Raw genomic sequence first — 27,074 nt, forward strand, 5'->3', positions numbered from 1 at the left:
TTCATCTATAAGTCCCCCGAGTGTAAACAGAGTTGTATTTTGTATATTTTCAGCTAAGTTATCTGCATTGCAAGCAGAAATGAATGATTTGAAAACTGGAACCAACAAGGTTTTGTCTACATGTGAAAAGTATCAAGGTAGGTAATGTAGTGTTAATGTGCACTGCTAGCATATAAAACTGCTTGTTTTACAATTCTACCATGAACCATTGTTGTGTCAAACAAATGAAATTACAATAATGTCATATTATATAGTTGTAAATACTACTACTAGGGTGTGTTTAACGACCTTGAATACCCATGAGGGTCTCGAAGGGTAGGTCTGTTATAAATAATTCAATCTTTTTGTGATAGGGGTGAGCAGCTGAGACATCCAGTACCACAACCTTTTCCTATATTTAAAAATGCATACCCTTATATAATTTTTTTTCGCAAAAACATATACCTGTAGATATTTTAACAAAATATCATTAAAAAATTAAATGTAAGAACATCATTTTGTGGAAATGTCACTGCACGCTAAACTTAAAATAAAATGTTTTTTCCCTTCTTATTTTCCAGGGCTGATAAACAAAATTAAAGAGAATATAGAAGGTGTGTATATTTTACGACATTAAATTGAATTTGTAATCAAACTTAGGATTGAACACTAAAGTGTTAATTTTGATCAATTGGTAGATATAAGAAGATGTGGTATGAGTGCCAATGAGACAACTCTCCATCCCAGTTACAATTTGTAAAAGTAAACCATTATAGGTCAAAGTACGGCCTTCAACACGGAGCCTTGGCTCTCACCGAACAGCAACCTATAAAGGGCCCCAAAAATGACTAGTGTAAAACCATTCAAACAGGAAAACCAACGGTCTAATCTATATAAAAAATGAGAAACACTTATGAACCAGATCAATAAACGACAACCACTGAACATCAGGTTCCTGACTTAGGACAGGTGCAAACAAATGCAGCGAGTTTATAAACTTTTTAATAGGCGCCAACCTTCACCCTTCCTGAAACAATAGTGTAACATCACAACATAGAAAGACGCACTATAAAATATCAATTGAAATGGCTTAACTCAATCAAAAGACATATTAACAAAAACAAGTGAACATACACTGAACGAATAAATTTTATCTATGACAATGTAAATATACAAAATAAAACAAGGGGGTTAGATGTTTAACCATTGTTTACATATCAATGGTAAGTGTTTGATTTTTAATAGTATATGTTTGACTCTGTGTGTGTGTGTGTGTGTGCAGCTGTAAATGTCTGACTGTTATTGTCTGTCCAGTGGTAATTGTTTGACTGTCATTTGTCTGTTGTTTGTCTGTCCAGTGGTAATTGTTTGTTTGTCAACTGGTAAATGTTTTTCTGTTGTTTGTCTAGTGGGTGTTATTTGCTTGACTGTTGTTAGTATGTCCAGCATAAAATGTTTAAATTTGTTTTGAGTACTCCTAACTGTTGTTTGTATATGCAGTGGTAAAGTTTGATTGGTTTTTTTTTGTGAGTCATGTGGTAAAGGTTTGGATGTTTATTGTCCATTTGTTAAGGTTTGATTATTGTTCGAATGTCCTGTGGTGAATGCATGCTTATTGTTCAAATGTCCTGTGGTGAATGCATGATTGTTGTAAGTTTGTCTGGTGGAAGTAAGTGTTTCTTGTAAATTCTGGTCAAGAACCAATAATGAGATAAATCAATTCTCTTTTTGTCCCCCCGTTTAACGCATTGCGGTGGACATGTAAATACCGTCCGTCCAGCCGGTCTTGTTAGTGCTCTCATGGGTACAATTCTTGCCAGATTTTTTAAAAACTTATACTATAGGTTAATATCAGCAATATCTAGGACAAATTCTATAATGGTGTACGATCCACTTTTTTTAAAGAGTTATGACCCTTGGAAATATTAAATTTATGGAAAATGGCCTATTTAGCGCTCTCACGGGTACAGTTCTTGCCAGATTTTTATAAAACTTATACTATAGGTTAATATCAGCAATATCTCGGACAAGTTCTATAATGGTGGATGATCGACTTTTTTAAAAGAGTTATGCCCCTTGGAATATAAAATATAAAAATATGTGCAATGCGGGGGACATTGGAACTCTGTGACTCTTTTCACAAAAAATCTTACGATTAAAATTTATTGTAAGTTATACTGAAATGTTTATGACTTACGAGTATTTTTACTCTGAAGATTTTTTGTGTAAAGAGTCAAAGTTCTTTTATTTCTTTAAAATGTGGGAGATAATTGGAAAATTTTAACTGTCACTTGAAAATGAGGCTGTTTTGGAATTGTCAGATATTTTACCTTTCAACTGTCTATATATATTGATTCCCTTGTAGTGTTCTCCAAACAAATATAGTAAAATTTTGCAGTAATTTATATTCAATGCTAAATTAGGAATGAAATTTGTAACTCACTATAACAGATAATAAAAGAAATGTGTTTTATGCCTCAGTTATGTTGATTTTTTCTTATAGAAAAAAAATTACTTCAGCTTTTGTATAATAAAATTGAATTATTTCAGGGAAAAAAGAAAATTGAGCTGGTGATAAAGTATAGGCCTAGCGAAGTAGAAGAGCTGTTAACACATAACATGTGAGAGACATTCCAATATCAACAGTATTATCAAACTCTCTATTATACATTTCATTAATCTTACCTGTAAATTTGAAACATGTCACTTAAGGTCATATGAACTGTGCAAAATATTTGTTTTTAGAAGATTTTATAATATCAGCAATAATGCATTTTATGGTGGGCAATGGTGTCCATTGTATTTATCTATCATTGCAAATATTTAATTGTTTGGCATATTTTGTCAAGTTGAACTGTACCATACATTATAATCATGTGCCAGAAAACGAACTTGTGTTCATGACTTTGTAATATTGTGATGTGGAATAGGTAAATATGTAATGTAATGACAGTGTATTATTAAAGCATTGAGTGTAATGTTGTGTATTAGGAAAGTGTGTAAATATATATATATAGCTAAAGTATCAGCACAGTGTAAAATAGGTAGTTTAATTAGCAAATAGTGTGACGTAGTGTATTAGTGAAGTGTGTAAATATGTAATATATTACCACATAATGTAGAAATGTAGAAATGTAGTGTTGTTATCATATAGTGTAAAGTAGTGTATTAGTGAAGTGTATAAATATGTATTGTATTGTTTAAGTATGTGCTATATTAGATCAGTGTACAAATAAGTTAGTCAAATAATTGTTAGATATTTCTGAATTTGAAAAAAAATTACATTGAAATAATTTTGAGATGCATGTAAATTGTGGGAGCAAAAATTACTTAAAGTCTTTTTTTTTTGTTTGGTATACACATTATTTGAATTTTCGTAAATTATATATGCATAATTGAATGAAAATAAGAAATTTTTAAGTACTTGACCAATAATGGTTCAATTAATTTGCTGGTATTGACTAAATGAATATATTTTGTTTGGTTTTGGTTTCTGAGGTAGTATATAAAAGGGGAGAAAACTATATCAGTATTTTTTTCATAAATTCCAAGGGTTCAAAGTTAAATATAAAATTACCAAAAAAATACTTTAATGTACAAATGTATGAATGAAAATAACTTGAGTTGGGATAGTATTGATTGTTTTTTAAATGAGTTATGATGTAATATAGTGTGGTAAATGTGTGTAGTGGTTAGTGACCTTGAGCCTCAGTTTTAGTTAGATATTAATGATAATTATCAAAATATGTGTTTACCTGTAAATAAACTGTTTAGCTGATGGTTTTTTTTTATATTATTTCCATAACTGATTCAGTATTTCTTTTATTTTAAATGTTGAAATGTTTACATGTTGAATGTTTGATTTTATTTTTGTAAAATCTGGTATGAAGGTGATTGTTATTGTAATGAATGTTGAACAAAAAGGATTATGTAAATTTGAACTTATTTGCATACAATTAATTAAGCATTCTTTTATGCATTAAAGTGAAAATTTTGGAATTGAAGAGAGAAAAAAAGTAATAAAGATCAGATATTCATCTAAAACTATAAGATATAGGACAAATTGAATACCAGGCTTATAATTTGGTATGCCAGATATGCATTTCATAAACATAAAACACTAATGGCACTCAATTAAAAACAGTTTGAAAACCAAGTCAAATAGGAGTAATATTTCAATTGCTAGTATTGACTTATTTGCACAGTTATTAACAGTAAAATAGTGGTGTTATTTTTTAAGCATCTTTCAAAACCCAGTTGAATAGGTAATTCCAATTTATTTTAATTCACATTCATGTCTCCAATCACATTCTTATCCATATTTTACACATGCAGAACAATTTGAATAAAGGCATTATAATTTGTGCAATCAGTATTTATTTTATTATAAAGATACCTGCAAATATGATCTCCAATACATTGTTTATGTAAAATTACCAACAGGTGCTTCCAGATATTATGTTTTGCCAAAAAGTTTTAAAGAGTAAACTGCTGCCATGTTTATTTATTATTTATTCTTTTGTACAATCCCATTGATTGATTAATAGCTGAGCATGTTGTGGTATGTATGTTTTATATGCAGTGATGACTATTATAGTTCACTAATTCATTAATTTTATAAGTTAGTAATATTTGATATTCATCTTTATAGGTTGAAAAATATGATTTTTTCTTTTGATTTTCACATTTGTTTCCTCTTTATGTCAATATCAAAAATGTTCTTTTTGGAATGTTATGCATCAGTGAAAAGAAAGTTTAAAAAATTAACTGAGTTAAAACCTTTTCATCTTGTTCAACTGTTGCAGCCATATCATGCTGTGCTAGACATAGCCTTAATTCTACCTCTGTGTTTATTATGTTGATGTTTATTTTATTATGTTTAAATTAGTGTACCAGTGCTATGCAAGTGCCAAATGAAGTCCCATAGTTTGCCATTACTTTGTAGTTTTGTACAGAATGTAGTTTGTAGAATTTTTCCGCATTTTTTAAGTTGTTCCTCATTTTTGTAGAGGGGCGTTGGTGGCCGAGTGGTCTAAGTAGTTACTACTGTAATCACTAGCCAGTCAACACAGAGGTTGTGAGTTCGAACCCTTCTTGTGAGGGTGCACTCGACTCCAATCTTAATTGACTAAGATTGTCAGTTTTCCTATCAAAGGTCGGTGGTTTTCTCCAGGCACTCCAGCTTCCTCCACCAATAAAAACTGGCCGCCACGAAATAGCCCAAAAGCGGTGCTTAAAAGTGGCATTAAAACACCAAAAATCAAAAATCAAATCATTTTTTAGATGAATTTCAAACTTTTATTATGGATCTTTATTGGCTGATGGTCACGTCATAATGCCAAACTATGTTTTCTGAAAAAGGAATCAAATGTTTTGAAATATTTTTGGTTAAATCTTAAAAGTTTCAAGAGAGTACTAGAAAACTTTCATGTTAATTTAACTTCAGTTATCAGTGTGCTGTTAATTAAACCAATGCTTAGACGGGGTGAAATGATACCATTAACTGGATTAACCTAGTACAACAGCATTTATATTTTATACAATTAGTCCCATCTTTTACTCTTTATTTGGTGCTGACTTCTAGGGGTAAAAGTTCTATCATTAATCTCTTATTACAAATACATACGCTTTGTACATACAGTGTTTACGGGTCATTTTAAAAGTTTGGTATGTTTTCAAAGTTTTACACATTTAGTTTTTAAAGAGGGATCTAAGTAAACTTTATACATGAAAATCAAAACTGGTTATAAGAGCAATAATAAATATAAAAGGCATTTAATAAATATGCACTATTCTTCATTGTTTTGTTTTTCTTGAATATTTATGGCACTGTATTCAGTGGTGTAGGTATTGTGCCTGTTAACATTGTTTTTTTATGAATTTGTTACCATTCATTAGATGAAGCTTTTTACTGTGTAGTATGATTCTAGATCAAATACTCATTTAACCGGATAGACAGATAATAGATGATGACATTGTACAGTTTTTGAACATATTAAACATTAAATTTACTGGAATTCCTGACATTATTTGAACATTTTTGTATTAAAATTGGAATAATTTATTGCAGTCTGTGGTTAAGGTTACAGTACTTTGAATTGACCAATCTTTTTGCAAAAAATATTTGCAGGACACTATCACTTGAACTATTAATCAGATATTCACCCTTTTTAGGGGAAGATAATGTCACTCTTGGTGAAAAAGACCCTATTGACTTTTAGGTCGCTAGGTCAAATCTGTAAAGATTGCAACTTGCCTCTGCACCCATGATGCTTCTATGGTTTTATCTTTGGATGTAAAGCAATATATTTTTGCAAACACCCATCAATGCTCTGCTAAAATCGTCTTAGAGGAATTCTGATTTAAATATTGTCTACACATGGCAATCCAATAAATCACGGACAGTCATACATTCTTTATAATTTGAACTTAATGACAAATTTCTAACAGTTTGTACAAATGTTTAATGTACCATAATGTTTAACATGCGTAGCAAGACAACTTTAAGAGTACCAAATAATGCTGATGTAACAGAACCTGATGAAATAATGAGAATTGCTGAAATGTATTTTGCTTATTTTGCAAAATTGAAAGCTAGAAAAATCAGCTAAAAAAACTCAGTCATGTGAAGGAAAACATTGCAGCTGTATGATGCTGTAATTAGAAGTAATAGATCTTTAAATGATATCATTTTAGTATCACCGTAAGGGTATTTATCTATAACAATTGCAGTTTTTTATGATTTTTGCATTCTTGTTATATATGTCCCATTTAAATAAAGCTGTTTATACTTGTTATTTAACCTTTTGATTACCAGAAGTTTGGATCAAGTGTTTGTATTCACTTCAGCCTTTACACTATTCAAATTTTTGTATGTTCATTAATTTCATTCTTTCCATACATTTCTTTAAGGGCAACTCCCTATTTCCTGTTATGTGAAAGCAGTTAGATCCCTTCATTTTCATTGTCAAAACAATAACTGGCCCAGGATTGACACCCAGTAATATAATTTGCTGTGCAGATACATCTGAGAGTATAACAACATGCCATCAGGTCATACGTCACTGGTTACAGCAAATTTCAGTTCTAAAGTACATGTACCAAGTCACGTACTACAATCATACAATAAGAATTTACTATTATATTATTGAATACTTATATTTGTGCCTTTTTTGCCGGTATCAGTGAACAAAAATTGGAAATATTAAAAAAAATCCTCTGGTTTAATTTGACCTTGACCTCATTTTCACGATTCATTTCTCAGTGTTAAGTTTTTGTGCTTTGGTCTGTTTTTCTTCAACTATATTTGTTGTATAGAAGGATTGTAAAGTGTATATGTCTGTCTGGCAAGTATCATCTGACCTTGACCTCATTTTCATGGTCCATTGGTCAATGTTAAGTTTTCATGGTTTAGTTTGTTTCTTAGATACTATAAGCAATAGGTCAACTATATTTAATGCGTAAATTGATTGTAAGGTGTACATGTCTGTCTGGCAAGGTTCATCTGACCTTGACCTCATTTTCATGGTTCAATGGTCAATGTTAAGGTTTCTTGGTTAAGACTGTTTCTTAGAAACTATAAGCTATAGGTCAACTATGTTTGATTTAATGAATGATTGTAAGGTGTACATGTATTTCTTGTTTGGTTTATCTGACCTTGACCTCATTTTCTTGGATCATGTGAAGTTTATGTGTTATTTGTAGTAAAGCTTTATATTTAGGACTATCAACATAAAATCTATGGTTAGTAAAGAAGGCGAGACATTTCAGCGTGTGCACTCTTATTATTCAAGGTCATTTTTGGTTTATCTGACCTTGACCTCAAATAAAAAGCTTTTAAGAAGTTAGTTAACGCTTTTAAGAAGTTAGTTAATAGGGATAGTGATCTGGGGCGGCGTTAACTAACTTCTTAAAAGCTTTTTATTTTAGAAAGTAGAAAACCTGGATGCTTCATACTTTGTTTATAGATGCGGTATGTTACGAAGTTTCCGTCTGTCACATGTCCATTGTCCTTGACCTCATTTTCATGGTTCAGTGACTACTTGAAAAAAAAGTTAAGATTTTTTGTAATGTTAATTTCTCTCTTATTATGAGTAATAGGATAACTATATTTGGTTTGTGCGTACCTTGCAAGGTCCTCATGCTGGTTTTCACTTGACCTTGACCTCATTTCATGGATCAGTGAACAAGGTTAAGTTTTGGTGGTCAAGTCCATATCTCAGATACTATAAGCAATAGGTCTTGTATATTTGGTGTATGGAAGGATTGTAAGGTGTACATGTCCAACTGGCAGGTGTCATCTGACCTTGACCTCATTTTCATGGTTCAGTGGTTATAGTTAAGTTTTTGTGTTTTGGTCTGTTTTTCTTATACTGTATGCAATAGGTCTACTATATTTGGTATATGGAATGATTGTAAGGTGTACATGTCCAACTGGCAGGTGTCATCTGACCTTGACCTCATTTTCATGGTTCAGTGGTCAGAGTTAAGTTTTTGAGTTTTGGTCTTTTTTCTAATGCTATATGCGATAGGTCAACTATATTTGGTGTATGGAAATATTTTATGATGTACATGTCAGTCTTACAGGTTTTATTTGATCTTGACCTCATTTTCACAGTTCATTGCTCAGTGTTAAGTTTTTTGTGTTTTGGTCTGTTTTTCTTAAACTATAAGCAATAGGTCAACTATATTTGTTGTATGGAAGGATTGTAAGCTGTACTTGTCTGCCTGGCATGGTTCATCTGACCTTGACTTCATTTTCATGGTTCATTGGTCAATGTTTAGTTTTCTTGGTTAAGTCTGTTTCTTAGAAACTATAAGCAATAGGTCAACTATATTTAGTGTATTGAATGATTGTAAGGTGTACATGTATGACTAGTTTGGTTTATATGACCTTGACCTCATTTTCCTAGATCAAGTTAAGTTTATGTGATAGTTGTAGTAAAGCTTTATATTTAGGACTATCAACATAATATCAATGGTTAGTAAAGAAGGCGAGACATTTCAGCGTGTGCACTCTTGTTAATACTGATGGTTACCCTATATTTTAACCGAAAAGGTCTTTGTCAAGGGACTTTCAATACAAATTAAAAAGACATGAGCACAGAGAAGCAATTTGATCTATCAAATTTAAGTTCCTGAAATGCCATCAGACAAAAAGAAACACTAAATCTTGATTGTCATTAGATGTGAATGATGAAGTGGCCAAGTTGTTAATATTGCGAAAAGGGGATGCCTATAAAATAAGGAGATGTGGTATGATTGCCAATAAGACCACTATCCAACTAAGTCAAAATGTAATGGATTTAAGCAACTATAGATCATTTCAACAGTGAGCAAAACCTACACCTTATAGTCCTCTTAAAAGGCATTAGAAAATGTGAAACAATTCAAACAAACAAAGAATTTATGAAGAACCAAATATGACAGACAGCAACCAAAGACAACCACTGAATTACAGGTTCCTGACTTGGGACAGGTTAAACATGTTTTTGAGTCCTAACCTGGAACAGTGAGTGTAACAATACAAAATAAGAACAGTAAGAATCAGTTGGCCTTGAAATGGCTTGATGTCTTTATCACTCTAAAATAGTTGCTATGTTGTACTTATAAAATGGAATTATACAAGTGAAGAAATCGCACCAGATCATGATGTAAATAGTATCCAAAGATGAGGGAAAACCTCATTAGCCTACATAATAAACAGTAACAGTTTCTGATGCTCTTTAATTTTTGGTGGAAGAAGACTTTCAAGTCTTCTGAAATCCATTACTGCTGGCTGTTCAAGTATAAACATAGAACGTTTCCAGGAGTATTTACCTATCACTATCTGTGCTTTACAATTTTATAACTTCCATGCCTCATCTCGACACCAATTTGTACAAATGATGGGTTGCAAGTTTGCATCCTTTTATGAAACGAAGACAGAGAAACAATGTACAGATAGGTTTAAAAAAACAATTGCTAATGTTAGTTTTCTATATTCTCATGTTTTAAAATATCTCCCCTTTATTTGTGTTAATTTTTATATTCTATCTTTCTTATCTTCAATTCGAAATTTTTTATTTACTGTAACTGGATGTTTGAAGTAGATTTGGTAGAACGCATGCATTAATTAAATTTTGAAGGTCTCACTAATTAGCAACAAGAAGAATAATTTAGCGACAAGACAAGGCTTTTTATAGCTGACTGTGGTATGGGTTTTACTCATTGTTGAAGGCCGTACTGTGACCTATAGTTGTTAATTTCTGTATCATTTGGTCTCTTGTGGAGAGTTGTCTCATTGGCAATTATACCACATCTTCTTATTTTAATAATTTAGCAACAAGAAAACTTAATATTGATTATTTCAAATAAATCAATATATAAACATGCTTTACAGTTATTTTCCGGGGATCTGCAGGATTTCTCTCATTCAAACAAATCTGACCAGTTTCATCATTTTTTATAAACCACACTTTGATTGAACTTTTCTCCTGTAATTTTTCACCCCACCCTTTTTAACTTTGAATTTTCCATTAAACCATTAGAGAAACAAATTCTACCACTCTATCCTGTTGAAAACAATATTTATCAATATTAGCTTAAATTTAGAATGATCGCCAAACCTTAAAGTTTAAAATACAATTATCTTGAGTGCATAAATATTGCAATCATAAAGACGGTGTGGTAGAATTGATTTACACAAGACATTTACTAAGATTATAATTTTAGGTCATATATAATGACTTCATGATCTGGGAAAATATAGAATTATTCGAATTCAAATACCACCAAATTTAAAACAATTGAAACACAAAAATACAAAACAAAGCTAAATTGCATCCTTAAATTGAATGCGAAATAAAATATCAAGATTGCAGGAAGACAGAACAACAACTGGCTAAAAAGTGTACATCTCTCATTCATTATTTAATTTTTAAACCCCTGTAGAAGACGGGAGGTATTATGGTATACCAATGTCTGTCGATTCCTCCATCCATCCATTGGTCAACACTTTGTATGGTAACTCAAATTTGATTTTAGCACTCCTGCTTCTTCCATTAATAAAAACTTACAGCCATGTTATACCACAATAGTGCTGAAAGTGGCATTATATACCAATCAATCAATCAATTAAATTGGATTTAAACCAATTCTCATGCCATTTTAACACAACCTTAAGATTGAGGGAACAAAGTTCACTTTTAATTTTGAAAATTTTGGTTTGTCATTATAGAGTAACATGACCTTAACCATTTTGATAAAGACAATTTTTTCACATATGATTTATGCCCCTTGGAGATATTAAGTATATGGAAATTGCATTGTTAGCGCTCTCACATGTACATTTTTTGCCAGATTGTTATAAAATTTATATCAGCAATGTCTTGGACAATTTTGAACAAAAATGCTGATCCACTATTTCTAAAAGATATGCCCCTTGGAAATAATTTTTATATTGGAGATTGCATTGCATTTGCTTTCAAGCCTTCATTTCTCTAAGATATTTATGAAAAGTTTAAAACAACAAAAAAAAAGTTTTTTTTAGTTATTGCCCTTGAACAGATAAAATATATGCAATGCTGGGGACATTGGAACTCTGTTCTTTTATAATTATCAAATTTAAGTAAATTTTTCATATATTGTAACAACCCGAACCACTTCGATGGTCTCATGGTAGCATGTTTGCCCTGAGTGGGGGAGGTAGTTGATTTAAACCAAAGACTTTAAAATTGGTATTTGCTGTTTCTCCTCCAAGCACGTTTTTGCTTGTTGTTAAAAGGCTAATTTTAATATTATTTGTGTAATAGACATTACAAGAACTTTAACTGTGACACCTGTTAACCGTTAAATAGTTATATTTTCAGTGGCATTCTGTTATTGCCGAGGCAGGGGTCTGGGGTTGCAGCACCCCAGAAGCTGTTTAGGTTTTGCAATTTGAACAAGAAGAATCTATTAAAAATTATAACAGTTCTTTTATTTAATTTCATCATAATAATGTTAATATGCCTTACACTAAGTTATAGTACAGATTTATTAGTTGATTACTGGTACCTAAATCATTTTCAATCAACGGTTCAGATGAATACATAAATGTTCTCAAATACATTTACCACTATTTCAAATTGAATCCTTTCAGTGAACTCAGATTTTAAATTCGTTGAGAATAAAAGGAGATGGATATGGGGTATACTTAAATGACACAGCATGTCAAACAATACAGCTAAGAAACCATGTCAACTTACGTACATAATTTTTTTTTAAATTTAGATTTCAGCTAGCGCTTTACAAGTGGACGCAACAGCAAGATTCAAAACGTGCACTCTGCAATGATGATAATATGCTCTTGGTTGGTTTTGCTGTATGCAGGTTTTAATACCAGAAACATTACCAGACATCACACTAGCACCATTTCTTAATAAACTAAGAAATAGACACATGCTACATGTAAAACGCACCACGGCACTTTTATGGGTTGTGTTTCGCCCTGATAATTCTTGGAATGTCTTCAAATTCTTACATGGTTTTCCCATTGTGAAAGTGACAACCGTTGAAGTACTAACGGAAACATTTTCGTTTTTCTGAAGTCTTCATAATAAATGTAAACAGTATTTGGTTGAAGTTTTTATATAGAAATAAGACATTTACTATATATGTCGCTGAAATAAAAGACTCCGTTTTTATATAGAAACAGACATTTACTATATATGTCGCTGGAATAAATGACTCCTTCGAGTATTTCAAATTCCCTGCTATTGAAAAACTATAAAATTTTAAAAAGCGAGAATAACACTTTAGAACAACATACAAATCATTATTCTGTGCATATTGATTAATGTATATTTTATTCTAATTTATATCAAAGTCAATGAAACTCTGTACTAATTGGAGTACTACACGTATTAGGGAAAATGTCAACACACAACGATGTTTCAATTTTAGACGTAACCGGTTAAATATGAGGATTTGAATGGGAGACTTCAAATATTTATTTTAATCCTTTTTGTCCATAATTTTATTTCCTTTCTTTTATATTTAAGCACCATTTTAAATTTCTGTATTCTGTAAATTTCACTCAGACCCTCATATTCTAGGAATTATTCTCACACAAAATTAATAATTTACCGGCTCGTGAAATGGATCATCATCTATTCTACTGATTTTGCTTGGGGTAGGATTTAAATTTTTCAGCTTCAGTTGTGTCGATTTCTTTTGACTCTGACATATTTAGAAAACTACCGCAAAGGGGTCGGGATTTCCAGAGGGAAATGTTTCCACAAGTCTTGCATAACTCCCAAACGGTATGAATCAATAAAGGCAACAAGACGATATACAAGTTGGTTTAGTAGCGAGTCTGCTGCATTTTATGAAAAAAAAACCCCAGTTTTTTATTTTTTTTTTAATTATTTTTTACCGAGGCAGTTGCCTCGGTTGCCTCAACGTAAGCTACGCCAATGATTTTCTTCGCATCTGAATGAACTCTATAGAACTGTCGCAATTAATTAGTGCTATTTATCTATGGCCATAAAGTCGCCACTGAAGAACACTTAAAGTTTCTGGTTATTTTAATATGTTTAACATTCAAAGATAAAGACAGGTTTAATGTATATTCTGGTCAGTTTTAAGGTTGTTGCTCGATGTGAAAAGTTGGTTACATGTTTGCAATATATAAATATTGTATATGAACTCGATGTTGTTTTTTTAATTAAAATTGAGGTGTAACATAAATGGTGGCAGCGGAAAAGGATCATTAATTAATTTAAGATATTAATTATTCTGTAGTGGATTATAAGCGTTATTTTCCTAAAGGATATAGGTGCTATCGTAGGATTGTTGCTTATGTAGCAGATGTGATTTATCAGTGATTTTTATACGACCGCAAAAATTTTTGCGGTCGTATATTGGTATGACGTTGGCGTCGTCGTCGTCGTCGTCCGGCGTCGTCCGGCGTCGTCCGAAGACACATTGGTTTTCGCACTCTAACTTTAGTTTAAGTGAATGGATCTATATGAAATTTTACCATAAGGTTCAATACCACAAAAGGAAGGTTGGGATTGATTTTGGGGGTTATGGTACCAACAGTTAAGGAATTAGGGGCCAAAAAGGGGCCAAAAATAAGCAATTTTGTAACTTCCAGACATAACTTGTGTGTTAGTGTATGGATCTCTCTGACATTGTACCACAAGGTTCCATATCACACAGGGAATGCTGGGATTGATTTTGGGGGTAATTGCCTCAAATTATTAGGAATTAGGGGCCAAAAAAGGGGCAAAAAACAAGCATTTTTCTAGTTTCATGACAATAACTTGTGTGTAAGTGTATGGATCTTTCTGAAATTGTACTACAAGGTTCCATATCACAAAGGGAAAGCTGGAATTGAGTTTGGGGGTAATTGCCCAAAACGTTTAGGAATAAGGGGCCAAAAAGGGGCCAAAAATAAGCATTTTTCTAGTTTCCAGACAATAACTTGTGTTCAAGTGTATGGATCTCTCTGAAATTGTACCACAAGGTTCCATATCACACAGGGAATGCTGGGATTGATTTTGGGGGTAATTGCCTCAAAATATTAGGAATTAGGGGCTAAAAAAGGGGCAAAAAACAAGCATTTTTCTAGTTTCATGATAATAACTTGTGTGTAAGTGTATGGATCTTTCTGAAATTGTACTACAAGGTTCCATATCACAAAGGGAAAGCTGGCATTGAGTTTGTGGGTAATTGCTCAAAACGTTTAGGAATAAGGGGCCAAAAATAAGCATTTTTCTAGTTTCCAGACAATAACTTGTGTTCAAGTGTATGGATCTCTCTGAAATTGTACTGCAAGGTACCATACCACAAAGGGAAGGCTGGGATTGAGATTGGGGGTGATGAATCATAAGGGGGTTCAAAACATTTTTTGAGGGGGGGGGGGATTTTTTTTTTTTTCCTTTTTTTCTTTTTTTCATTTTTTTTTCTTTTAAAATTTTCCATTTTAAGTTGGTTATTTCTATTTATATTTAAAAGCAAATAATAATGATATGGTAGGAGATACACACCAAACAGGATGTGTAAATTATTATATAATAAGTATTGTGCAATAGCAAGAAATTTTCAATTGCACAGTATTGCACAATAGCAAGAAATCTTCAATTGCACAGTATTGCGCAATAGCAAAAAATCTTCAATTGCACAGTATTGTGCAATAGCAAGAAATATCCAATAGCACAATATTGCGCAATAGCAAGAAATTGTCAATTGTACAGTATTGCGCAATAGCAAGAAATATTCAATTGCACAGTATTTTGCAAAAGAAGATACTTCGTATAAATTGCTTATTTCTTGACCAATTCCAATGGGGTTTTATTCTTGAATTCTTGGGGTTCTTTAATATGCTGATTCTAACCGTGTATTAAGTTTTTGGATTTTGGGCCCCGTTTTTAAATTGGTCCACATTGAGGTCCAAAGGGTCCAAAATTAAACTTTGTTTGATTTCATCAAAAATTGAATTATTGGGGTTCTTTGATATGCCGAATCTAACCGTGTATTTAGATTCTTAATTTTTGGTTCCGTTTTCAAATTGGTCTACATTAAGGTCCAAAGGGTCCAAAATTAAACTTAGTTTGATTTTAACAAAAATTGAATTCTTAGGGTTCTTTGATATGCTGAATCTAAACATGTATTTAGATTTTTGATTATGGGCCCAGTTTTCAAGTTGGTCCAAATCGGGGTCCAAAATTAAACTTTGTTTGATTTCAACAAAAATTGAATATATGGGGTTCTTTGATATGCTGAATCTAACCATGTATTTAGATTTTTGATTTTTGGGCCCCATTATCATCTTTGTCCACATTGAGGTCAAAAGGGTCCAAAATTAAACTTTGTTTGATTTCATCAAAAATTGAATTATTGGGGTTCTTTGATATGCTGAATCTAACCATGTATTTAGATTTTGGATATTGGACCATAATAGGTGAATGTCCAATTTAAAATTTTTAAGTTCTTAGACCACATTCATTCTGTGTCAGAAACCTATGCTGTGTCAAATATTTAATCACAATCCAAATTCAGAGCTGTATCAAGCTTGAATGTTGTGTCCATACTTGCCCCAACTGTTCAGAGTTCGACCTCTGCGGTCGTATCAAGCTGCGCCCTGCGGAGCATTTTATTTGCAATTGGATTAAATATTGCGTATGTGTGCCATTAACCTGGCGTATATCCAGCTGTGTGATTCAGCGATTAATTGGATATGATAATTTTATTGCGTGAACCCCTAAGGTTTCACGCAGTATATATTGGACGACCTCTGTAGTCTTTCGGAACACCGGAAGTCTTTTCGAAATGCATCGGTTCTTTTTTCTCCCGCCGAGAAGCCCGGTGGTTCTCTCCGAGTACTTCGGCTTCCTCCACCATAATAACAGACTTCCCGGTGTCCTACACGCTCCCTCGGGCGGTGTTGGGGGGGGGGATTGTTCTGGTGGTGGGTTAATATTGTAAAGGACACATCTCCATTAATCCTTAGGGAGTGTACATGGATCCGCTGTACCCTTGCAGTCAATCAAAGGGTGCGTCTACACTGGCGGAATCTCGAAGTACATACATACATATGGCCAACTGCGTAATAGGTAATTAATTGATCTAATGAATATTCATTAGTGTTTTGCAGTTACTAAAGAGATAAGTGTTTATCGACATTGAATGATATCCTACATCAGTAGTTTATTAATTAGAGATGCATGTTTTCTGAAACACAAGCTGTGTTCACATTGGATATAAGATTTTAAGCGAAAATTTTTACCGTCAATGGAGAGGGCGTTTTTAGAATTTTAATATCTATCCATTTTAGCAAAATTAAAATTGAGTGCAGTCCATTTAAACAGCTATCAAAATTATATGTCCAGGACAGATGCGTATAGTAGAAAAATGATATCTACAATTACACTTCTCAGGTAAATTAAAATTGCATAGGTGGGGTTCCTTTTTATTTTCGTTTCAAGAGGAATATATTAGGAAAAAATATAAATTCTTTACCGTCATCAAAGTAGAAACAAAAACAGAATAAAATACGGCCATGAAAGCCATACAGTTGCCTATAATTGCTTTTATCCTGCAGTCGACCTTTCTACTATCCTAATACAGGTGTACAGATAACAAGCGATATACGTATACTAGACGTATATAGACTCCTGATATCCTGCTTCTGTTGCGAGCGAACGGTTATGTCAAATTATTGTGTATGTCACAGTTCAATTTGGGGTCCTAATTGCGGTCCGCGTTTAAGTCATGTTTATTTCTATCAAAAACAAATTCAACGATTTGGATGGAAAAACAATGTACAAATTTAATTGCAGGATAAAGACAATAACTGTATAGTGTCTTTAAATATCAGCTATATTTGTACTCGGCTCGAAACAGGAGTAATAGCTCGCTGAAGCTCGCATTACACCTGTTTCTTAGCCTTGTACAAATACAGCTGATATTTAAAGACACTAAACAGTTATTGTCCATATATCCTCTTCATTTGAACTCTAGTGGATCGTTGTCTCATTGACAATTATACCACATCTTCTTATTTTTTTTATTAATCTCATAAAAAAAAATGCCAGTTAACCCTGGAAATTAAGACGAAAATTAAAAGGCACCTTTTTGATGTGTTAAATCAGGGACATCTCAGGTTAAATGCAAATATTTCGTCATTTCGAAACAGTTAATTAATGAATATGCGTTTGAGTCCTTAAAATTATTATTTTAGATATAAAACGATTCACGTATACTGAGTGATATTCTTTGGCGTGAGGCGATGACTTTCTATTTTATATTTAAAACTTTTGGTCATTGCAATTAAATAAATGAGGTTTGATATATTCCTCGATGTTTGGCATCACAATTATCGTAAATTACTACTGATATGTGGTTTTCGAGAATAGATTAGCAATTGTTTAAGTGACTAGTAATACCAGGAAGATTAAAATTATTTAGTTATGATTTTTGTTATCAAACTAGAGATCCGTTTATCTTTTTTGTGGGGGAATTGTGTGCGTTTTCCAAGGGACACCTGTGTCAACTATATATACCCTCTCCAATAAATATATTTTAAAATGGCAAAGCCAATTATTTTGTTTTGATGCACGTATGTATAACCCCTCCCCGTAATAAATAAGATTAAAAGTAAATGAGCAGGTGCACAACTTCATGTCCCATCTATCATTGCAAGTTTCTGGGAATTCCATCAATTCATTTTCAAGAAGTCGCGACAATCAGTATTCATAGGCCAAGCCACGGTTAGAGGGTCTAGTTCACAGATGCATGGAGCGTGTTTTGCGACAAAATATGACGATATGTTAACAAGATAAGCGATTTAAAAAATCGTTTGTATTCATTACACACACATATACACACACACAAACACAAAAAAAAACCAGTATAGTACTTATTATTTTTCTTTAAATCAACATCCATGTATATTCAACGGACAGGCGATTGCAAAAACAGCATTTTTTAATTGAGTACTGGACATGAACTATACTGCATCCCTTTTATTCCTGCTTCCTTCTGTCTGTCACACAAAGAGGTGGAAGATGAATTCCATTTTATCATTATATGTACATAACTTAATAAACCTAGGATCAAAACGTTTAATGAAATTTCTAATATTGTCCCCTGTTTTAATTCAATGAGCAATGAAAATAAAGTTGATTTTATATTTTCTTGTGAAGAATGTGATATATTAATAATCATTGTTAACAGTATATTAAGCGAAATGTATAATAAGAGAAACATCTATAATGTCAATATATGAACTGTGAATGATTCTTGACTAATATCATAATGTAAGATATAATCAAGATATTTGAAATGATAACTTTATAGCGGAGGCATGTTGCCAAAAATAGTATTGTAATAAATATTAATATTTTTTTTATTTTTTTCAATGGTACATGTTTGCATTGTCTTCTGTCTATAGTTTTGTTATTTTTATGTTGTTGATATTTTTTTAATCTAGTAACAATCCTATTGTTTGGATTTTAGACTAATAAAATTCTTATTTTTATTCTTATTTACAACCGTATAAAAGCAACAAACAACAACTTCATTTCATTTTTTGCTTATTTACAAAAGGACGAGCTAGAAAGAAGAGTGAGATTTGTTTGAAGTATAAAGTTGTGGTTTCAAACTCTTTCACTCCAAAAGTTTGGTTGGAGTTTGTTGTCTGTGGTATAAATAGATTGAGGTCAAACATATCTTGAATATGATAGCCAAAGAACAAACCATATAAACTAATTTGATTGATTTTCCAAAAAAGAATTAGTTGGGGATAATCAAATAAGAATACAGCTTTTTTCAAACACGCTACACAAACAAATAATTATGATTAATTTCATTAAATTTCTTCACATTTGCATTTCGACTTTAGCCAGAAAACTAACTTTAATTTAAAAAAAAAGCACCTCAGAATGAACATCCAGAGGGTGACTCTTATTAAGAATGTTGTCATGTTATCTTTCGGGCCAAAGAGAGGGAGTGGAGATCTTATAGAGTGTTTCCCTCGGTTTTAGTTTTTTATCCGTATTTGTTTTTCGAATTATAGCTATTGAACAGCGGTATACTACTGTTGCCTTTATTTGTACAACAAAAGTTAGGTACAACCATGGATCTTTATTTAACAATTATCTGATCTTTCGTATCAAACAGGCATTTGGGTTCACGATTGCATTTCTTTTTTTTAAAGAAAGCAATTTGTTTAGTTACTTTATTGGATATGTGTGATTCCGTAAGAGGATGTACAATGTCTCCATACAGACAGCAGTCGAATGGGAGATGCGAGCGTTTTAATGGTACTCTGAAGTCCATGCTCAAGAAGTTGTGCACGGAATCTGTCGAGGAATGGGATGAATTGGTTCCTTATGCGTTATTCGCGTATCATGAAGTTCCGCATGAAGAAACAGGCTTTTCGCCGTTTGAGTTGTTGTATGGTTGGCCTGTTAGAGGTCCGATTGCCATACTTTGTGGATTATTTACTGGAGAGGATGAGATACACCGTTCAGTTATTGAACATGTGATTACTATATGTGATCGTTTGGCAGATATATCAGGAGTTGTTAAAGAAGATTTGTCTCATCGTAAGGAAAGATCAAGGCTTGGTACGTCTAGCGTACGAGGTTCAGAGAATTTGAACCCGGAGGCGAAGTGCTATTATTGTTACCGTCCGAGGCATCAAAGAACAATACCGATGCTTTATCAAGAATTTAGAAAGATTGATTGTAAGCGTTATGCTTTATTGTTTTTGTTACAGCTATGTAAACTGGAGCAACGCCTTTTATTCTATTTTAAAGTTAATTTTCGAAAACAGTGTTTTCTCTTGAAAAGAGAGATGTTAAAAGGCTAATTTTGATATTATTTGTGTAATAGACATTACAAGAACTTTAACTGTGACACCTGTTAACCGTTAAATAGTTATATTTTCTTAGCATCTGAATGAACTCTATAGAACTGTCGCAATTTATTAGTGCTATTTATCTATGGCCATAAAGTCACTTAAAGTTTCTGGTTATTCTAATATGTTTAACATTCAAAGATAAAGACAGGTTTAATGTATATTCTGGTCAGTTTTAAGGTTGTTGCTCGATGTGAAAAGTTGGTTACATGTTTGCAATATATAAATATTGTATACGAACTCGATGTTGTCTTTTTAATTGATATTAAGGTGTAACACTTGTATTTCTTAAACTTTAGCAATTTTGACAAAAACTGACAAGGTAAAATTGGTCAGCACAACAAGTTATATTTACTTTTAAAATTTTGGAAAAACCTGCCCACTTGTTTTGGAGTTATTGTCCCTGAAATGTTGATTTTTCTACTTTTTTGGCATCTTCTTGCATATGATTCAAAACAATAGGAGCTAGCTTAAAAATGTAAATTGAAAAAATGATCCACATGAAAAGTGGTATACACCCTAAAAATTAGAGATAAGTCTAACTTCTTATTTAAGAGTTATTGCCCCTGAAATTTATGGTTGTATAATCCATGACGATGTCAGTTAAAAAAAATGGTTTCCAGACAATAACTTGAGTATAAGTGTATGGATCTCCATGAAATTGTACCACAAGTTCCATACCACATAGGAAGGTTGGGATTGATTTTGGGGGTTATTGTCCTAACTGTTTAAGAATTACGGTTTTCTGGTTTCCTGACAATAGCTTGAGTTTAAGTCAATGGATCTCTTTGAAATTTTATCACAAGGTTCCATATCAAAAAAAGAAGATTGGGATTGATTTGGGGTTATGGCCATAACCGTTTAGAAAATAGAGGCCAAAAACAATACTTTTCTATTACTTTGTATAAATTGCTTATTTATTGACCAATTTCCATGGGGTTTAATTCAAAGTCTTGAATTCTTGGGGTTCTTTAAAATGCTGAATATAACCGTGTATTGAGATTTAGATTTTGGGCCCCGTATTTATATTGGTCCACATTGAGGTCCAAAGGGTCCATCCAAAATTAAAACTTTTTTTGTTTGATTTCATCATAAATTGAATTATTGGGATTCTTTGATATGATAAATCTAACCGTGTATATTGTTTTTATATGCCCGTTTACGGGACGTATTATGGTATATCGTTGTCCGTCTGTCCATCCGTCCGTCCGTCGTCAACATGTCGGACATTAACTCAAAAACGCTTTAACCAATTTGCATAAAACTTTGGTGAATTGTTTATATCTATTGACATGAGCTCCCTTTCGTTTTTAAAAAAAAATAGATTTTACGTTTCCGAGTTATGGGGTTTTATTCATTAAAAAAAGGGGGTTTTCCAGTTTTCGGACAATAACTCAAAAATGCTTTCACCAATTTGCAAGAAATTTTGGTTAATTGTTTATATCTATTGACATGAGCTCCCTTTTGATTTTTATAAATTTTAGATTTTACGTTTCAGAGTAATGGGGTTTTATTCATTAAAAAAAAGGGGGATTTTCCAGTTTTCGGACAATAACTCAAAAATGCTTTCAGCAGGTCTCCTGAAACTTTGGTGAATAGTTAAATCTATTGACGTAAGCTCCTTTTTGATTTTTTATAAATTTTAGATTTTACGTTTCCGAGTTATGGGGTTTCATTCTTTAAAAAAGGGGGGATTTTCCAGTTTTCGGACAATAACTCAAAAATGCTTTCAGCAGTTCTTCTGAAACTTTGGTGAATTGTTTATATCTATTGCCGTATGCTCCCTTTTTCAATTTTCATAAATTTCTGATATGACATTGAGAAGTTATTGAACTTTATTCTTTGAAAACGCGACGGGCGTATCATGCGCTCATGGCGCAGCTGTTTATATTAAAGGGAAATCACACTATTGTTTATACGCATCGATCACGGCGCCGCTATAGTGTCGTGACCGTATTATGACGTCGCCGTTTCGAGTCCGTCGTAAAGGTTGCTAATTTCTAAAATGGCGGCCCGCTCAAAGGACGTTCACTAAAGCAAGAGAAAGCAAATGACGTTTTGATTTAAGTGCAAAAAATTAAAATGCTACTCGAAACGGACAAAATGTATGGCAAAAAAATAGCCGAAAGTGGTCTTGATATGGTCTTGAATTACCTTATGATTGGGTTTAATTCAAATGAGTTACTCTCTTTAAATAAAGATATTATAATAATTATTATTATTATTGAGTTAGTATTTACATACAATACCATTTATACAATTATTTTTCTTAGAGGTTTATTAATTTCACCGAAAAATATTGTTAGATATGAGAAATATCAACATTTTTTGTTGATCTGGATTGGGTTGCTCAAATCGTTGGATAATGTTTAAAACCGGTGCCGGTGGTTATATATGTAATATTTGCACTAGTGCTTATCCACTGGTTAACTTTAAACCAATGGATTATTTCTATTGCTCAAACATTATTTAGTGCATAAAACGTTCCATCTGCTGGATAAATTTAGCCAGTACTTTTTGGTTGGATTTAATTATTAGCCATTGGTTAATGACATCGTTAATTATTGCAATGGGGTCTTTTTTAAAATCAAATTTTTAAATTTCAGATAATTTCATTGTTTATAATAATAACAGACTATACAAAATCAAGATTGAAAAAAAATTAAATATAAAACTGGTTGAGTACAGGCCAACCGTTGGTCGAATATGGTTCAGACATTAAAAACTGGTTAAGTACAGACAGAGAATGGGGTTAAGACTATAACAGACTGGCAGATTATTAGTTCAGACTTAGTTAGTATGGTCCAGATAATTAAGGGTCCAGTATAAATAAGTTAAGTTGAGTCCTGCTAGTATAAGGGGACCAAGAACAAATTATGATTACACAAAAACCATTGGTCTACAATTACTGCATCATTTATTTGAACAAAATTGTCAATTAAATATCTGTCATATAAGGTATTTTGAATCCCATGAACATTTGATCCCCCCCTGAAACAAGAAAATTCTGCCTTTTACTTCGATCGTATACAGTAATCACTCACTTATGGCGTTTTACATGGTGATTATGACGTCAATAAGTATATATGCCAAGCTATAAAGCCGCATCATCCCCATTGAAAGCATGGCCCGGCTATATATATACTACCACAGTGTTCTTTAATTTCATATACTTTATACTTTATACAAATTGTGATTACCAGTCCAGAAATTTTTATTCTACTGGTACATCCAGTGGTATAGTTGAACATATGAATCCATAGATTCAATGTTATTACACGTTGCTATGCATTCTATCAGGTTCCAGTTTTACTCGGAGGTATAAAATAAATGCTTCAACCCTGTACTCAATACCTGCTTTATTGATCCTTTTTAATTAAAAACATTTCTATAAATCTTTGATTCTCAAAAATTCAAAACTATGATCATGATATTTCACTTTGCCATTATTGATTTTGTTGATACTTATAAAACTTATTTTCAATTTAGTATGTGTAACTTGGATACAAAAAATATAACTAACATAAAATTTCAAATCCTATTTAATATTTGTTTGATTCAATTTCCAAATTTCCTTTAGGTGACTTTAAATTTGCATTTTCTTTACTTATATCATAGATATTTGACACAGTTTAAAAAAAATTAAATCTTTCCCAGATGATTTATCAAGGCAGCCACCTAATCCACTCTCTTTGTTATAGTAGTAGTAGTAGCAGCTAGAACTAATATTCATTTCGCTATTGCCCATGTTTATTTTCCCCTTATTTAAAGAGGGTATAGGGATGCCCTTTACCGTCAGGCGTCAAACGGTCATATTCGGCTACCGTTAACATCAAATTGGTTAAAATTTTATCGTGATTCATCAGAGGTCTCAAATAATTTATCGTTACCATTTTTTTTGGAAAGAATTTAACATGATTAGTCAATATCAGTATATTGCTTTATCGTCATAAAGAAAGTGTACAGTACATTTTATCATCATGCACTTAAAACTATCGTTAACGTCATTTGGCTAGATTTTTTATCGTTATTCGTCACGAAGGTACCCCCATTACGACCCTCTTTAAACTGATTCACTGAAAATATTTTTAAGTTATTGTCATGGTTATTTTACTTTTATTTAAATGAAAGGGATCCCATGTATATTTCCCGTAATATACTTGTATTGTTTGAGCTTGTGATTTTTGCCATTTGATATATATTAAGGGACTTTCCGTTTTGAATTTTCCTTGGAGTGCAGTATTTTTTTGTTATTTTACTTTTCAAATTTTGTGGATCACAGTACATCTATGCATAAAAGAACAAATGTTTCTTGTTCATGTTGAATACATAGTGGCAGTATTTCTTGCATACTCAGGACGAAAACAAAATACGTCAATTCTTCAAGGCTTGTTAGCACAAATATAAACTGCCTCTTTTGAAAGAGGATGTGTGAGATAGGGCAGAAATTTTACCTTACAACAGGCCACCAATAATTACAGACATCTTAAGGAGATATTACAAGGATTCTTTAACGTGCAGTGCGTGGCATTTGCCTGCATGAGGCATTGGATTTTACGTTTCCATTCCGATAGGACGTGTCTCGTATCTATACATCCAGCACAACATATAAATTCAAAGCGAGGTTTAAATGATATTTGAGGAAGGTGAAGAGTAGGCCACGTTAAAGTGTGACCTTGCCGAACTATAGCTTTGGTAACTTTTGACCTAAAATAATCTTCAAATATAGAACTGTTCAAACGTTAGTACGTACACAATAGGACGCTCTATGAAATTGTACCACATGGTTCTATACCTCAAAAGGAATTTAAGGTTGGGATTGATTTTGAGGGTAATGGCCCAAACCGTTGAAAAAGAGAGGTGAAAGATACCAGAGTGACATTCAAACTCATAAACTGACAACGCCATGGCTAAAAAAGAAAAAGACCAACAGACAAACAATAGTACACAAAACACAACATCGGAATAAAGGAATTAAGGGGCAAAAAACAAGGATTTTCTGGTATCAAGACAATAACTTAAGGGAGCTACCATTTGATTTTTATGGGGGGGGGGGGGGGGGGGGGGGGGGGGCTAGGATGAAATTTGAAAAAAATAGGCTGGACAGGAGTTTTGAGTAAAAAAAAAGGCAGTATGAGATTATTTGCAAAAAAAAAGGCAGGATGACAATTTAGTTTAATAAAAAAGTCAGGACAAACTAAAAAAAAGGCAGGACCGAATAGAGGGAAAAATAAAAAGGCAGGACAAAATTTTCGATCCTAGCCCCCCATAAAAATCAAATGGTAGCTCCCCAAGTATAAGTCTATGAAATTATACCACTAGGTTCCATACCAAAACTGAAAAGTTGGGATTAATTTTGGGGATTATGGCCCTGACCGTTTATGAATAAGGACCAAAAATAATACTTTTCTAATACTTTGTATAAATTGCTTAATTACTGTCAATTCAGAAATAATTGCGAACTTTTTATTAAAAAAATAATCCAACTGATTGAGTATCACAATAATAAGAACTTGTATTCTTATATCTGATACAAAGATATGTATGCAGATTTTCATGAAATAACAATAATTAATCTTGCATGTTTGTCCATTTTAAAAAAATTGCAATAATTTCTGAATTTACAGTATTTCTTGACCAATTTGAATGGGGACCCCGGGTTTAATTCCAAGTCTTGAATTCTTGGGGTCTTTATAATGCTGAATCTAACCATGTCTTTAGATTTTGTATTTTGGGCTCACTATCAAATTGGTTCACATTGAGGTCCAAGGGGTCCAAAATTAAGCTTTGTTTGATTTCATCAATAATTGAATTCTTTGATATGCTGAATCTAACCATGCATTTATATTTTGGATATTGGACCATAATAAGTAAATGTCCAATTTCAAATTTTTAAGTTCTTAGACCACATTCATTCTAATTTTTTTGTCAGAAACCTATGTATGCTATGTCAAATATTTCATCACAATCAAAATTCTGAGCTGTATCATACTAGTGCCCTAAGTGTTCAGGTCGTATCAAGCTGCGCCCTGTGGAACATATTATTTTTAAACAAACCTATCCATATCAAACACCATCATCTTCAACAGACACACTGTGTTTCACTGTGCCAACATGCAAAACTTTTATTGCGTACCAAAGGATACTTTACCGCAGATTCACTCGAAAGTTACCTGTCGATTTAAACTTTTGTAAGTTCTTTTGTCCCATCTAATAAAAACAATAGCTATTGTTCTCTGTGCAGTTTATTCACTGGGACCTTTAAATTTCTTCTAAGAGAAATCTATCACTCATTGATTAATTTACCCGAGTTAAAAAGTGATCTTCTAAATTGATGAAAATACATGTATTATTACTCACAGAACTGCATGTGATGTTGTATTATTCTTCAATATAAATAATATATTTTCAATCTGTTTAATATAACACTGATTTAATCATATGACAAAATTTTTATCATTGTTCCTATTGAAATTTGCAATTTTTGTGTGTTTGTTATACGCCCGTCAAAATTTTGACGGGACATATTATGGTATACAAATGTCCGGCGTCCACATGTCCCACCTCAACTTGAGAACAACTTATCCAAATTTCATGAAACTTAATATAGTTGTTTCTTATGATGGTCAAACGATCTGTATACTTTTTGATGAAAATAAGATTAAAATTTTTTGAGATACGGAACTTTGTGTAACTAAAACAGGGG

General features: G+C 32.4%; 1 protein-coding gene across 3 annotated transcripts in view; it reads left to right on the plus strand.

Moving 5' to 3' along the window:
- LOC127732944 (uncharacterized) overlaps positions 1-6,776 on the plus strand; it is a 44,384-nt gene extending 37,608 nt beyond the window's left edge. For all 3 annotated transcript variants that reach the window (XM_052242151.1, XM_052242152.1, XM_052242153.1), the window contains 3 exons: positions 54-137; positions 561-593; positions 2,530-6,776. In XM_052242151.1, the coding sequence (XP_052098111.1) occupies positions 54-137; positions 561-593; positions 2,530-2,546 (134 nt within the window). In that variant the 3' untranslated portion in view covers positions 2,547-6,776. The remainder of the gene's footprint in view (positions 1-53; positions 138-560; positions 594-2,529) is intronic.
- The last annotated feature ends 20,298 nt before the right edge of the window (positions 6,777-27,074 follow it).

This window comes from Mytilus californianus, unplaced genomic scaffold (genome assembly GCF_021869535.1).
Source record: "Mytilus californianus isolate M0D057914Y unplaced genomic scaffold, xbMytCali1.0.p SCAF_3, whole genome shotgun sequence".
Lineage (NCBI taxonomy): Eukaryota > Metazoa > Mollusca > Bivalvia > Mytilida > Mytilidae > Mytilus > Mytilus californianus.